This window comes from Pangasianodon hypophthalmus, chromosome 7 (genome assembly GCF_027358585.1).
Source record: "Pangasianodon hypophthalmus isolate fPanHyp1 chromosome 7, fPanHyp1.pri, whole genome shotgun sequence".
Taxonomy (NCBI): Eukaryota; Metazoa; Chordata; class Actinopteri; order Siluriformes; family Pangasiidae; genus Pangasianodon; species Pangasianodon hypophthalmus.
This window is the reverse complement of record NC_069716.1, coordinates 28,359,768-28,376,136: the sequence shown is the minus strand read 5'-3', so window position 1 is coordinate 28,376,136 and position 16,369 is coordinate 28,359,768. Positions and strand designations below refer to the sequence as shown.

At 38.0% G+C, this 16,369-nt stretch overlaps 1 protein-coding gene across 1 annotated transcript; it reads right to left on the bottom strand.

The window, feature by feature from the left end:
- Positions 1–751: 751 nt before the first annotated feature.
- On the bottom strand, positions 752–14,187 carry uba2 (ubiquitin-like modifier activating enzyme 2). The gene is made up of 17 exons (XM_026946547.3): positions 13,946–14,187; positions 11,678–11,761; positions 11,522–11,592; positions 10,397–10,461; positions 10,203–10,303; positions 9,902–10,023; positions 8,849–8,916; positions 8,461–8,582; positions 8,056–8,155; positions 6,909–7,060; positions 6,600–6,693; positions 6,293–6,405; positions 3,833–3,988; positions 2,605–2,701; positions 2,053–2,158; positions 1,821–1,960; positions 752–1,462 (listed from the first exon to the last, which is right to left on the bottom strand). Exons 1-17 carry the CDS (start codon positions 14,087–14,089, stop codon positions 1,263–1,265), a joined length of 1,935 nt encoding a protein of 644 aa, XP_026802348.1. The 5' UTR covers positions 14,090–14,187; the 3' UTR covers positions 752–1,262.
- Positions 14,188–16,369: the final 2,182 nt, after the last annotated feature.

Sequence of the window (16,369 nt, the reverse complement as noted above, 5' to 3'; positions counted from 1 at the left end):
CCTGATGTACGAATGACAGATTTAAAGGATGTGATTTAGAACTGTTGATATAAAGTGCAATACATCTTAGTACTGAGAAACTAGTTTGATTTAAAGCTCTTAGACTCCAAGGATCTACTGGACCATCCAGATTTCCTTCCTCTCTTCGTCATATTAAAAAACCTGTGTAACATTCCCGGTTACGATGTTAAATAAGCATTTATAGAAGTGTTTTGTTAGTCAGCTTGTTTTCCAACACAGTGAAGTCTTTTACACGTCCAGGTTTCTCAGTAACATGACAAGCTGCGTTTCTTATTAACTTGAAGACAGAGAATAAAACGAAATACTGGCAAGGGAACGATGTTTATAGCTCTAATAGCGTAAGCGAGAACAGGAACTCGCTTGTTTCACGGACATTACACAACATCGAATATAATTATAAAATGGATATAAAAATTTAAAAAAAGTGCAATCATTGGCAAATGGCTGTTTTATAAGAGTAAAAAAAACACTTAGGAACATGCTGTTATAGGAAAATAATCAACTTCAGGATGCCAACAGTGACTCCGCTTCATCACATCACCCTACTGTTGATTACTTTCCTGTAACAGCACAGCCCATTGATTATGATAAATACTGAGACTGGTGCACGGATTGGAACTGATTAGACTTTACATCCATAAATCTGATTAAATCAGAGTCAAATAAGGTCTTTAATACCTGAGATTGAGAATCTCATTTGAGTGGAACAAAACACAAGACAACTCGTGGGGAGAATAAATAACTGCCATCAAATTGTATTAAAAAACATGGATACAACATTTTATGTTGGAGAGAGAAGCTTGCTGAACAGACTGAACAAAAAAAATACTGTGAAATGAGCACCTGCTTCTGGTGGTTTATGCAAGTTCATAAAAAAAAATAATAATAAATATGGAACGTCTTCAAAAGTGATGATAAAACACACCAAAATACATTACGTGTTTCCTTCAGCCTTCTACTCCTCCAAACAGGAAATACATCTTAATAACCGTAATGCTTACTCTGAAAGACAATTTCAGCAAGCATTTCAGCAATCGGAGAAGTCCTTGTTAAACAAACACTGAGAGTCTGTTTGTTCTGGTTGGAAAAATATAAAGAAATAGAAAGAAATAGAAGAAAGAGACATCGATGAAGCGCTCAGCGGTTTTTGTACACATATATTTACACAAGGTCGTTAATGGGAACAGTATGAAAAATACAAACAGAAGTCCCTCTGTGTGGAGGGAAGACGAGGGGACACGCTAGTCTAGAGCGATGATGTCGTCGTCGTCGTTTTCAGCCGGCTGTTGGTTGAGACGTTTGCGTTTGGGCGCCGCTTCGCTCGTATCGGCGTCCTGGAGCTTCCTCTTTAGGTTGCTGGTCTCCGTGGAAACGTCCATGGTGCTGGAGGAAGGTTCTTCGTCTGAGTCAACGATGAGAACGTCATCCTCTTCAGTCACAGCTGAGTACAAGAAAAAAGAGAAATATATTATTAAACACAACGGGTTCAATTTAAATTTACAGAACAACTAATTCACATAGTCACTTCTTTCTTAAACCATTTTATCATGTGAGCTTGATTTTTCCATCAAAATTGTGTCTTTCCCCCCCAAGAGGTGAAGCTGAAGATGATGGAGATCAGGTATCATATATTTATTATTTATTTATTTAAGCGCAATTAGATTAAAACTAGGGTCGTGTTGGAAGACTCACTACTCACACCCTCTTCAATATTAATATTTAATATATAAAAAAGTGGTCACTCATGGTGTATATGAGGTTGAACACATTGCACGTGGGGTTTAAAGCTGTAACTTTACCTTTTGTTGAGGTAGAGGGCTGGGCGGAGTCTTTGTTGCCATTGGTGATGCTCTTCTCTTGTTCTGGAGCACTTGTGGGTGGAGCTTTCTCAGGGGCGTCACCCACAACCTCAAACTCAACATCCTTCGGCATTTCCTCACTAAAACACACACAAGATAATTAGCACTGCACTTCTCAGGCTTGACATAATCTCTTCCAAACACACACACACACACACACACACACTCTTACCAGTGCACAACATTAACCAGAAGTGTGTAATCCTGCAGGAAATCATCAGCTTGAAGTCGGCTGCCATTCCGAATCCCAAAGTCCGATAAAAGCTTGCTGTTGTTTGCTATAAAAATAAAATAAATAAATAAATAAATAAGAGAGGGAAAAAGTGGTCTCTGAGTTAAGGTACATGGTTGAAGTGCTGTTACTGTTACGAACCCAAAGTTTCGATAACGTCATGTCCTGAACCGTTTTATTCCTTTTATACCACAGCAATTTCCCAATCAATACAGTGTTTTCTTTGTTAAAGAATAACGGATCGTAGTACTTATCAGTTTACTGATACTGGAGACTCCTTCCATAAATATTAAAAAATAAATGTCTCTATACAGGAAACATCACCATATCAACAATTACACATTTTTTTTTTTTTTAAATCATATTTTTTTTGTGGAGCATTTGCTATATAAGTCTTGCTATATAAGAAATGAGAATAAAAGAAAATTAAACGCTAGAATCTGACATTCAGTGATCGCCCTCTACAGGTTTGCTGGCGAACTGCAGGCTCACCTTCGGTCTCTCCTTCCTCTGAGGAGATGAGGATCGTCCCCTTGCCGTCCTCTATCTGCACGTCCGGCGCCACCATGCCGAACTTCTCCTTCAGGATCTGACCAGTAAACACAAACATAAATGTTTTTAATATATCAGTAGCTTAAAGGTGATTACTGCAGGAGCCTGGAACAAGAAGTGAAACAAAATATAATGGCTTCATATGAAAGACCATTAACTCCAAGTTTAGCCATGTTTCATTAGTTTATTTTATGTGCTTTCTGGGTAAAACGTAGCGGTTCTTGATGGCAAACCAGCTCAAGATAAATGAGGTCATCAAAAACAGCTACTTTTTACCCAGAAAGCATATAAATAAAAGTGCAAAACGTACAACATACCAATCGGGAAGAAAAATAAATAAATAAATAAAAAAGCTGCCAATGTGAGAACAAAGTAAAAGTCCTTTAAAGGTGCATTAGGTAAGATTAGATCATTTTTTCATAATGAACTCTCTAATGGTTAAGCAGGTAGGTTAAATTTTTCTTTCTTTCTTTTTTTTTTTTTCTTCTCAGCTTTTTTGATCCCACCCCAATTCCTACCCATGTTCACAAAGCTCCGCCCCCAGGATCTACGGTGACCCGTAGAGCAGAATATCTATAAAATGACTAACGAGAGGTCCAGCCAAACACAAACAGACCGAAAGTCAGTTTTCCAAATGGGTTTTCTCAGCCATATTGTATTTGTCCTGATGTTATGGCTTAAACCATGTTTTAATCCATGTTATGCAGGTTATTTGTACAAATATTCAATTCAATTTTTTTCAATTCAATTTTATTTGTATAGCGCTTTTAACAATGAACATTGTCTTAAAGCAGCTTTACAGAACATAAGAAACAAAAAACATTCGAACAGAAACAAAAACATGCAAACAGTCCTACATGTTAGAAAATTATGTTAGAAAATTATCCCTAGTGAGCAAGCCTGAGGCGACTGTGGCAAGGAAAAACTCCCTTAGATGATATGAGGAAGAAACCTTGAGAGGAACCAGACTCAAAAGGGAATCCATCCTCATTTGGGTGACACTGGAGTGTGTGATATGAACAATGTCCTTTCTGCATTTATGTATAGTCATGTAGAATTTTGTGTATATTAATTAATATTAATAAACAAAGAAAAATCAGCTATCGCACCACTAAAGACGTTGATACTTCAGGATTTCACACAGACTGCAGTGTCCCTGACGCCTCACCTTATCCTGTAGAGTCTGTACAATGACTTTGTGCACGTTGAGTTTAACTGTGGCTTCAGGTTTGCTGGCGCACACGTAGCAGTTAGGATTGGGACGATCCAGCGCACACGGCACCAGCAGCTTTTTCCTGGGGTTCGGCTGCTTGTTCAGGAAGATCTGAGACAGACAGAGAGAGAGAGAGAGAGAGAGAGAGAGAGAGAAAGAAAAAACATTGCTAATAATTAGTTACACAGAGATGTTATCATAGACGTAAGAACAAAAAGCCAAAGAAAGCACTAATATTTTGCTTTCAAGAGACATACGTAATACTCCAGACTGAAGCTGACTTTTATTTTCCAGGCATCATTAATTCTTTCATTATTCAATCTCATGAATAATAGCGCTGTGGTTGCTAGCGCTGTGGTTGCTGGATGCCAGATTAGATCTGAATTGGTGGCTGGTTTACGTTGTCAAATTATGATACCAATCACGATACATAAAGACATTTCTATGATCTGAACCGCAATATTTAGATTTGCTAATAAGCTGCCAGCAAAACAGGTACGCTGCATAAAAATAAATCAGCTATGGAAAAGTGAGAATACTAACATCATTTTTTTAGAGTGTGAAAAAATTATTCAACACAGAAAAGGAAAGAAACTGCACAAAACTGACATCTAAAACATTCATAGCTGCTTTGTCATTGACATAAAAAAACCAGTAACTGATATTTATATTTCTGAAAAACGTATTGCAACAGTTTATCATAATATCAATATTATCATATTATTATATCATATTATTATATATCACAGCCCTAGTTTGCCATTTTCGCTCCCAAAAGCAGGCTGTTTAAATGCATCTGTGTAAACCTTTTTAAAGAGGTATTAGACATCAAATGTTTAAGTGCCCAAGCTGTCACTGTTGGGATCTTGAGCCTTAACCCTTTCTGCTACAGGGACGGTGCATCATCTCTAATCCTGCATTCTAACCCCAACTTCCTAACAAGCTGGAATACGCGAAGAAAAGAACTTCCTTGTACTTTAACCTACAAAGCATTTCTTTTTTTCTACTGGAAATGGTCAGATGTCATAGCAGAAAGCACAAGTGCTAGGGCTGTACAGGACTGTGCAAAAGTCTTAAGCACCCTATTATTTTTTTTTTTAGTACAAACTTTGTTATAGATTTTTATTTCACAACTTCTACATTATTGATTCAGTACAAAAACATTTTAGATTCCAAACATTAGTTTTCCAGCTCAAAACTAAATGTTCCAGAAAAATGTTTGTATGTCAGTAAAGAAAGCAGCAGATTCCATAAGAGACACTTTTCAGATAAAAACATAATGAAGGCTGCTGGGTTTCGCTGCAGAAATAAGAAGCGAGTTGACAGTCAAAGTCTCCAGAAGAACTGTGGCTGCTTCTGCAAGATGCTCAGTAACACTTCCAGCTCATTTCCTTATAAAACTGCACACACTGCACCTCAGATACTGGTTTTTTTTAAAAGCGAAAAATCGTCACACCAAATATTGACTTTGTTTCATTTATTACTACTTAATGCTCTTTATAGGATTTTTTTTAAATGTAGAAACACTTAATTTCATTATTTTTGAAGGCATCTTTGCTCTACAGCATTTCTTTGCATGTGCCTAAGACTTTTGCACAGAACTGTAACAAAATTTGCATACTAGTCCTCTGACCACAAAATACCTCACTAAACAGTTGAACTGGGCGTGGTGTGGAGCAGTTGTATGAGGTTACATTCCAAGCATTTTGCTATTGTAAAGTCTGAGAGAAATATCTTCTCTCTCAGATCCTATTTGTAAAGCATTGGGGAGTGAGCATATTTATTTAGAGGGGAAAATCTTAAAACGAGAACATTCTTTATATGCAAAGCACCACCATTACAAAACTCTCTGTGGTTACTGGCTGATAAACCACATAAAAACTCAATCAGTGCAGTAACAAGTGAATGAAAATCTTTTGCAGTGTTTGAAGTTTTTTCATAAGTATTTCTCTTTTTTACCTAGCCTACTAGGTTTACATGTTATAATTTTATCGTGGCAGTTGTATTCGGTGTTTTACTAAAGAAGAAGCTTTAGCTGTGCTGTCCGTTTTATCTCTGTACCAATGTTATTGTGGAGAAGTGTGAATTGTTTGCCCACCAGGGGGCTCACATCTCTCCACTTTCCCATCGGCCTGCTCACCAACAGCTAAACACAGTGTCACGATACTCTACACACAGAAACCCAACAGTGTCCTGACTAATCGTGCAATGGTCTTGTGGCGATAAAATAATTAGTTTGTTTATACTGACTGAAAATGTTTGATAAGTCGGTTTCCAGAACAGAACGGCAGTGTATTGCGATAAAGGGTTAAAGGCACTCCAAGAGTGGGAGAGAGAGGAAAAAAAAAAAACTAAGAAAAGCAGAAAAAAAGTTATATATTTAAAAAACAAAAACAAAACAAACACGTTTCTCACCGTGCGACACTGCTGGAAGTCTGAGTTAAGAATCTTGAGCGCCTCCAGCACGATGAGGCCTGCGATGACCGCGTTAGTGGTGGCGATGGCTGGGATGATGTTCCCGGCCATGGCTAGAGGATGAAACAACACACACACACACACACACACACACACACACACAAATAATGGTCAGCTGCACCATGTAGATACAACACCGAGGCCAAGGTCGTACCACCTGAGAAACCACTGGAAGCAAATATTGATTCACAGTTAATGGAGGATAAGAGAGAAAGAAAGCGCACGCTGCGAGCACGCACACACTCACATTTGACGTCAAAGCGACTCTTCATGTTCATGCTGAAGATGTGCATGCGCAGGTTAGCGGCCGCCGTCACAAAGTCCATGGCTGGAGGATCATCCTGGCAACCGAGAGAGTTGTGTTTAGCGTGATCAGCACTCCAGTGTGAAACCGTCTTAATCAAAATAACCGTGTGTGTGTGTGTCTGTTTGCTCACACTGTCCGGTCAGAGTTAGTGTGTGTTTGAGAGATAGAATGAGTGATCATAATGTTCCATTATACATCTGTGCGTGTGTGTGTGTCTGTGTGTGTGTGTGTCTGTGTGTGCGCACTGACCTTGTCCCAAACCAGCTCGGCTCCTTCCCCTTTCTCAGCCAGCTGTGAGCGGAGTGTGTTGACGCTGTGCTGGAAGAGCTGAGAGTAACCCGACACACTCAGAACCTGCTGATCCTTCAGCCCTGTGCCACACACCTCGTCCTGACTGCTCACTGCTCTCACACACACACACACACACACACACACACACACACACACACACACACACAAACATTACTCACACTAAACTGGCAGTGAAAGTCTATGGGAGTCTAAAGTACACTATATGGCCAAAAGTTTGTGGACACCTGACCATCACACCCATATGTGGTTCTTCATCAAACTGTTGCCATAAAACTGGAAGCTCACAATTGTATAGAATGCCTCTGTATTCTGTAGCGTTACAATTTCCCCTTCACTGGAAACCTGTTCCAGCATGACAATGGCCCTGTGCACAAAGCGAGCTCCATGAAGACATGGTGTGTGAAGGTTGGAGTGGAAGAACTCGAGTGTCCTGCACAGAGCCCTGACCTCAACCCCACTGAACACCTTTGGGATGAACTGGAACACCGACTGAACCCCAGACCTCCTCACCAACATCAGCGCCTGATCTCACTAATGCTCTTGTAGCTGAATGAACACAAATCCCCACAGCCACGCCCCAACATCTAGTGAAAAGCTTCCCAGAAGAGTGGAGCTCATTATAACAGCAAATCTGGAATAGGATGCTCAACAAGCACATGTGGGTGTGATGGTCAGGGGCGCACATACTTTTGACCACACAATGTATGATAAAAGTATTTATTATTTTGCACATTTACTGCACTGATTTATCTACTTTTGTCATGAACTGTATAGCCTAAAGATAAACTGAAGCTGGAAATGTAATTTGTAACCTGTGAAAGGTGAAAGTTTTGAAAGTAAGGGATGATTTTTGTTTTTTTTCTTCTGTTGTTTATCATTGTTTAACTGCATTTACAAAACAGACATGTCATAAATGAAATTTAACCGTAACTATGACAAGTTGACTCCTTTTCTGAATTACTGATCAACCAGAAAAGATTAATAGTCAACCCTTAATGCAACTCTTATTTGAAATGAAGCAATGATTAATTAATTAATTAAAGTAATTATACAGCCACTGATTGTCTAATACTCGACTCCTCACCGAGCTTCTGCACTTCGGACCAGTCCAGCGGCACGGGCGCTTTCCTCTTCTTCCACAGCTTATCCATGGTCAGCAGATACATGATGTCATCTTTGAAGAGCTGAGAAAAAGTCAAGAAAAGTCAGCTGACCTATTGTGAATCAAATCCTACTCTCCAAAAAGTCATCACTGATACACATCGTTTGCTTGTCAGAACCATTTAACCCGAGTCACGTGAATAAATACCTGATGGCGACTGTGTGAAAATAATAAAACGGGAAAGATTTCTAAAAAGTAACTTAATTCAACACTCGGTTAAGAAATTAGTCCTGGTGAAAACTTAAACGTTTAGGATGTGTCTGCTTCTCTAAAAAGAAATGATTTAAATTCAACCCCTTTTCCAGCACTTTCTATAGTTCTTCTCACCTTGTTGAAGAGTTTGACGGGGTCGTAGCCCGTAGAGCGAGCCCAGTCTTTAGTAGAAACGCGTTTGATATCTCCGTCTTGATCTGAAGCTTGGGCTCGAGCTGCTGTTTCTTCAGGATTCCCTAAAAAACACAAACACACACACACACACACACACCCCAGACAAAATAAGTTAATTAGGCCACACTTTAATATCAAACATTGTTTCTGTAGTTCTGCGACTAAATTTTCTATTTCTATATGACATTAATATAATCAAAAAAAACAAAAAAAAAAACAAAAGAGTCTGTCTGCTCATATTCTAACAGTTATGTTAAAGATTAAAAAAAAGAGAGAGAGAGAGAGAGAGATGGTTTGTAAGGGAGAAAGACATGCTGGAGTCACTTACACGCGGCCTCGGGGTCGGCCGTGTCGGGGGACACTTCCTGATCCGCATCCTCCTCTCCGAACAGCTGACTGAAAAAACATCACCGCAGTTCATCACTCTTTACACATTTACACAGCGACACTCAAACTAGAGCTTCACATCATCACAATATAAGATCCATACGACAAAAAAGGAGGCATCTTCAAGTTTTTTTTTTTAAACACACTGACTAAATTAATTAGTTTAGTAACCACTAGCAAATTTTCTCATTTATTTGTGTACATGCAAAATAAAATGTGTCTATTTAAAAAAAAAAAAAAAAAAAAAAAAAAAGTAAGGCGCTACACCTAAACATTTCGATCCATATTGTGCATCACGGAAAATCCATTATCCATATTACAAATCTGATTCTTTTGACACCTCGCATGAACGAGATACTTCGTTAGGGTGGTCAATATATTAAAAAAAATTTATATCACAATATCTGATGATGTTTCCAGGATAAACGATATGCATCATGATATTTAGGTTTGCTAACAAGCTACCAGCAAAACTGTGGTGCTGCATTTGAAAAAAATAAAAAACTATAAAAGTGAGCACAAAGATGTTTATAATGTTTACATTTCAAAAAATTCAAAACAGTAGAATACAGCTATAATGTTAGAAATAGCTTTAAAATAATTTTTTAAAAAGATACCAAAAGATATTGTGACATCCTCGATATTCAGAAACGTAATGCGACATCATTTATAGTCATATTTCCCAGCACTAGTACTTATTCCCTGATTTTCTTTTATTTTGTTATTATTTAAAATATTATACATAGGGGTCCAAGCACCAAATTCAACTCAGATCTAATGTGTTATGTTGCTGGAATGTTCAGGATAAAGAAAACTCCAATAAATATTATTTGAAAAAATCTAAATAACATTCATAAAATAAATTCATACTGACGAGGAATTTATTTTATATTTAAAAGCATCCGTTGCAATAAAAGGTTTGAGAATTACTGCTCTCAATCGAACAGACACGATGCTGCCACGCGTTATGAAGCATTATGAGCAGAAGACGTACTTGAAGAGGTATTTGGCCCAGACGATGCAGTGGATGGGTTCGGAGGGAGTGTTACGGATGGTGCAGCCAGGGAAAGTCTTCTGCGTGGGTTTGGGCTGACACTCGTAGCACTCTGTCACTCCCTGCAGACAAGAGAGGAAAAAAAGGTCGAGATAAAAATGTTATACTCTGCACAAATGTTCATACAAGATAATTAATTAGTTAAATTAACGTTAACAGTGTGAAAATGTTCACAATAAAATGCTGCATGTCGATGCTGCTTCCTTTGGTCACTCGTGCTGAGGTCAAACCATCTTCTCACCTTCTTGATGACGGTGACCTGACCGAGGTATCCCGCCGTCCCGCTCTCGATCAGAGGAATATCCGCTGCCAGACACATCCTGTTCACGTGATTCCGGGCCGCTGGAGACGACAAACGAATCACAATCGAGTTTTGGGTAACAATAAAAACACGGAGCATTCACTGCCGTGTCGAAAGCGAGTAAATTTGCGTACCTCGGTTATCCAGCGCGTTCATGACGAGCTGAAACTTCCTGAAGAATTCCACATTGTAGTCTGGACTATGAGGAACAGAGAAGATCGTGTTACACACAACACTCTCAGAGCTCTCAAAACATTCACGATAAACATGCGAACTTTTTCTGAACGAATATAATGATTTTCAGGGTGGCAAATAACACTGTTGTGGTTTTTTTTTTTGGAAATCAAAGCAGAAATATGTTCACACCTGTTATTTACAACGTCTCGGGTGATCTGGTATTTTTGTGCGTCTTTTCACTTCAGTGGATTTCATAAATAACACTTCCGTGTTGTCAACAGATGGACATATATTTAATCCAGGTTTCAATTAAACTGCATTTTTTTTTTTCATTTCAGTGAGAAAGCAATTCGACTCTGCATCAACTCGACTGCAGGAGTTTTTTTTTTCTGGTAAATGTTAGCTGCTGAACTGAGACGCTGTAGCGCTGCAAGAAACGCCGCGTGTTCTGGAGATCTGGATAAACATTCAGCCTTGTTTATCAAACTAGACACGAACAGATTTATTTATTCATAAATCGTTTGTACGAGCGTTTACATTTACTACTGCAAAAATAAGATAAATCTACATCTAGTGTTTATACTTAGCTCTTGCTTTTCACTATTATTATTATAAGCTGTTAAATAGTTTTATTAGCATAGAAGTGAATCAAAATTACTTCCACGTCTATTTTTCAAACTTTACCTTGATTGCTCATTTCGTGCTCCCAGCTGCCTGTGCACTTTACCTTTTATGGCATTTTGTGGGCGTCACTAAACGCAAAAGAGCTGTGGCGGGAATGTGCGTTGCATTTAACGGCTGATCAACATGCATACAAGAGTACGAAGAAAATCTCTGAAACTTTTGTAAATCCGGCAGAAAATATTTGTTCGGTTTACACACAAGTTTTAAAATTTTCGTAAATGACGTGAAAAGAGAAAATAAATGTTGGACGTGATGAAGCACAACACAACCAGGGTGATTAGATCTCTCGAGACGGATCTTCAGACCGGGGTCAAAGAGCAAAAGAAACACTGATGACGGTTAACAGTAACGATGTAGGAGAGATTGGACGAGAAGCTGTTATCTCTTCACCGACTCACTTCATTATGCTGTCGTGATACGCCGTGATGTTAGCAGAAGGACAGAAGCGCAACGCGCTTTCTTTAGCAACCTGGAACAGAAATGAGTAAAGCATCAGCATAACATAAAAACGGAGGTGGAGATTAAACCAGGCTGAGAGAGACGAGCGGACGTACCTGTGCTTTGGACTTCCCGACATGCTTCTTCTGGAAGAGGAATTGTCGGTTCAGATTGCTCACGTCAATCGTGTCCAAGTCGATCTGCATTGAAACAGCAGGTTAAACACTTTAAAACTAACACGTAGCGACAAGATCAACATTTCAACCGAATTCTCAAATCTGATTGGTCAGAAGATGTGCATTATTTTCGTATAACAGCAAGGTTTGGACAGAAGAGCCGTCTGTAACGTGAACAACCGGTTTATATTAATGCTCTCATTTTAATACGCTATCGTTTCTATAGTAACCGCTCGTACACAGGGAGTGGTACGGCCAACACTCAAAGACAAACATACACAAAGACTAATTTAAAAATAGACAGATTTTAAAAACTTCTTGCTGCTGTTTAACAAAGTAAAATGTATAAATGTTGGTATGGTGACGTTTTCTGTGAGGAGATGCTTATTTAACATTTATGGAAGGAGTCTCCAGTGTCAGTGCTCCGTAACAGTCACAGTGAAAAGTCTTCAGGACAGACGAGTTTACGGTAAAATGACAAGCTGCACTATTTTTTTTTTTCTGAAAGAGAAAGAAAGAATGAGAGGGAGAGAGAGAGAGGAAAGGAGAGAGACAGAGAGAGAAAAAGTGAGAGAGAGAGAATGAGAGGTAGAGAGAAAAAGAGAGAGAAAAGTGAGAGGGGGAGAGAGAGAGAATGAGAGAGAGGAACGCAGAGAGAGAGAATGAGAGGGAGAGAGAAAAAGAGAGAGAGGAAAAGAGAGAAAAAGTGAGACAGAGAATGAGAGAGAGAATGAGAGGGAGAGCAACAGGAAAGGAGAGAGAAAAAGTGAGAGAGAGAGAGAGAGAGGAACGCAGAGAGAGAGAATGAGAGGGAGAGAGAAAGGGGAAAGGAGATGCTGGTGACAGGATGTTTATCGCTTCTATAACGCAAATGAGAACAGGAACTAATTTGTCTCTCGGACGTTCCACGACACGAAATTTAACTATAAACCTGTAAAATGTTTGTCATTTTGTTTAATTAATAAACTAAACAGTGTAAATCAGTGATATATTTCAGTGATATATTTAATATTTTTCTATATTTTCTGTTGTATAAAGCATTTCACTGCGACTCGTACTGTGTATGGTTATGCACGTGACAAATAAAATTTAAATTTGAATAACACGCTTGAGCATGGACTTTTTTTTAAAAAAAATTTTGTTAGAACCGCTCAGTCGGTCATGTATTATTCTTTACATCATTTCATCCTCAGGTGCTCTGCTCACATCTGATATTTTTTGTGCACTTTTCTTGTCACAAGCTTCAGAATCCTAAATGCTGCGGTCTGATTGGTGACTTATTCGTCTCATGGTTTTACACTTTTATTATTTCTAAAATTCTCTCTCTGTCTAATTGGGCAAATGTAGACAGCAGTAATTAACAATCATAATCATAAAGAGTAGTTTTAATTGATTTTTATGCTAATACTGTGATATGAATTTAGCAAAATGACACATGAAGCACTTTAAAGTGACATTCTGCTTTAATGTGTTTATATACAAATATATAAACTAAAACACCATTATATAAGTAAAGCATCTATCTTGTGCAGAGAATATGCTGTATTTTGAAGCCATTTACTGGAAGAGTTTGAAGTAAAATATGCAAATTAATACAAAACAGGACTTCTTTATATATTATATTCTCACTTTAATGCTGCAGCTAGCCGGTTAGCATTAGCTTATTATTATTAGCGTTAGCTTAGCTGCTCCTTGTGACCAGCACACACACCACACATCTCACATTTAGGCTCAAGAGTAAATTATGTTATTGTTCAGTGTTTAAAAAATATAGAATTCTACTTAAAAATATGCTTTATAATAAATGAATGCAATGACGTCTGAGAGTTTACCTATAGAGATGCTAGCTAGCTAGCTGCTAGCTTAACGCTAATTAATGCCATTCAATTTACTGAAAGCAGAAAATATATACATTTTAAATTACTCGGATTTAAAGCAAAAGCAACAGTTAACGAAATGCAATTTAATTATGATGAATTTTATGTTAATATTTAGCGATGCTACGAAGAAAGCTAACTCGGACTAAAAGTTAGGTTGAATCCCAAATTAACTCCTACCTCCCTACCTATGTGCACTATCTAGGGCACATAAAGGAACAGCGTCCACGCGCAACCTAGTGCCCTAGATGTTGACTGTGGAGTGATTTAAGATGCGGCCCAAGTTTTAGGCCGCACAAAGAAAGCCGCCGACGCGCTTTTCCTTCCTTACCACTTCGATATTTTTAAAGCCGGTGAGGACGAGGTTTTTCAGCAGCTCGCAGCCGATGCCGCCCGCTCCGACAACCAGCACCCGGCAGGAGGAGACCGAGTCGGCGAGCTCTTTACGCAGCGGTCCGTCCAGTTTCACCTCCATGGTTTATTTAGCTTACTTAGTTTTGGCGCGTGAACTCAGGCGTTCTGATTCGGCGGCCGGTTAGCAGTCGACGGAACTGCTATGTCCTACCCGTATTCCGTTAACCCCGCCCCCTTGTGTTGTGATTGGCTACTAAGTCACCATGACGAGTAATCCTCTAATTGGACGATTTTTAAAAACTCATATTTGAAAATGCAACTGTATTAAAAATTAGACTTAATCCTCGCATAATAGTTAAAATTTCTATATGCCTAAAAATATTCTTAATATTTAATTTGCATCAGCCAATCAAATTGCTGCCGTTATCACTTATGCCCCGCCCAGTTCTCGCTCCCGTCTCCTAGCTACAGTGTTCGTATTTCAAAATGGCGCCATCATTAGATTAGCGAGCTAGCAATACCATGTATGTAGCTCCCTAATACAGGAAATGGATTCACTGTAGATACAAATAAACGCTTTTTGTTCACTATCGGTTTTGTTTTTGTTTTTTAATCACTCACTGACCGTACACTAAAATTCCCTTATACAAAGTCCATCATGTTTCATCGTCTCAGCATTACCAGTGTATTTTGGCTGTGTCCCGAACCACAAACGCGCCCTATTCACTATGAAGGTCGCACGTCATCTCCAAAGTGCACTTAGCTGTAGAGTGTGTACTCTCTAGGGTACATTATAACAATCTGAGATTTAATGAGTAAAATAAATATTCCACACTAGAATTTTGGGCGAGATTTACAAATCGGAGGACCCTTGAAATCGTGGACTATGTAGTGAATTTGCTGTGATTTGGGACACACCCTGATAGACAGGCGGCTGCTGCTGCGCCCGTTTACCACCAGAGGGCGCGCAAACAAACAAATCTGTAGTTTAAAAGCTGTTTTACCAAAATGCCTCCTTTATCGCCACCTGCTGGTAACAAGGAACTGTTACATTAATTAATTTGTTTAATTAAAAATTAAATAATGAATTAATTAATATTTTTCAATAGTAATTTAATTTCACAATCAGTAGTTTCATTTTCATTTCCTTTATATGTACTTACACAAGGCTATATTGTTTATTGTGACTACAAAGCGCTTCTGTAAGTCACTCTGGATAAATCCACCTGCCAAATGCTGTACAAGTAAATTTATACAAATGATGTAATTATTTTAAATAATTATATTTGATCAAATTCGTTTCATTCGTTTTAATAGTTTTTTTTTTTTATTATTATTATGTAACCTTTTACCATTTACTGTAACTAGGCTAGTCGCTTTGAGATAAAATCTCTTCTACAAACAAGCGCTCATGCAGAAGGAACCACAATAGTTACCACAAAGAACTTTCAGACACAGAACACAACATATAACAATTAAACAATTAAAACATCACTGCAAAACCATTAAAAACAGGAACAATCAATTGATTGCTTCATTTTTTGCAGCACATTTTGCAATAATAGTTTTGATGTTGAGCTTTGAAATAGTGTACAGGATTATTAAATCATTAAATCATTAAATCATTGGACAGAATATGCAACTCACATATGCAATTCATGCTTTATTATTTGTGTGATTTTTTTTTAAAAAAGCACATAAAAGCAGACTATACACTATATTCATGTTTTCAGGTAAAAGATGAAACTCTGATCGTCGCACCAGCAACATAGGAAAGCTAGTCTGGTAGCTTTATTTCTGACACACGTGAGGATGAGTTTTGTTTTTAATCCAGCTGCCTTGGAGAAGACGGCTTCGAGTGCTGAATATAATCCACTCATACACACACACACACTTTTTTGATGATTATTAAATATTTTATGATTATTTTTACAGTTCAACATTCAGTTTTAGATTAACTTTACAGTGCATTAGTGTGTGCTGAAATGCTGGCAAAATATTTTTTGCAAACCTAACTGCTAAACTAATAAACAAATAACTTGTAAAAATGGCAAGAATGGCAAAATGTCTAAGCTTAGAGTCCAGAGTGTTTCTGATGACAAATACAGCAAAAGACAATCCAAGCCTAAAAAAAAAAGTTTAATCTTTACACTTGTTTTTAATTATTTATATATCTATTTTATGCCTTATGTTCTTTTATTTAGATTTTAGTCATGTAAAATACTCTGTATATGAAACGTCCTGTAGAAATAGACTTGCCTTTCATAATACGTCACACTTTTGAGCATAACTGAATTCACTTTGTCAAATCACAAGCATCAAACGGATTACTGCTGCCTCTGCATCATTTAACTATCAATGTGGTGAACAGTAGCTGTGTGTAAATTTTGTGGAAAATTTT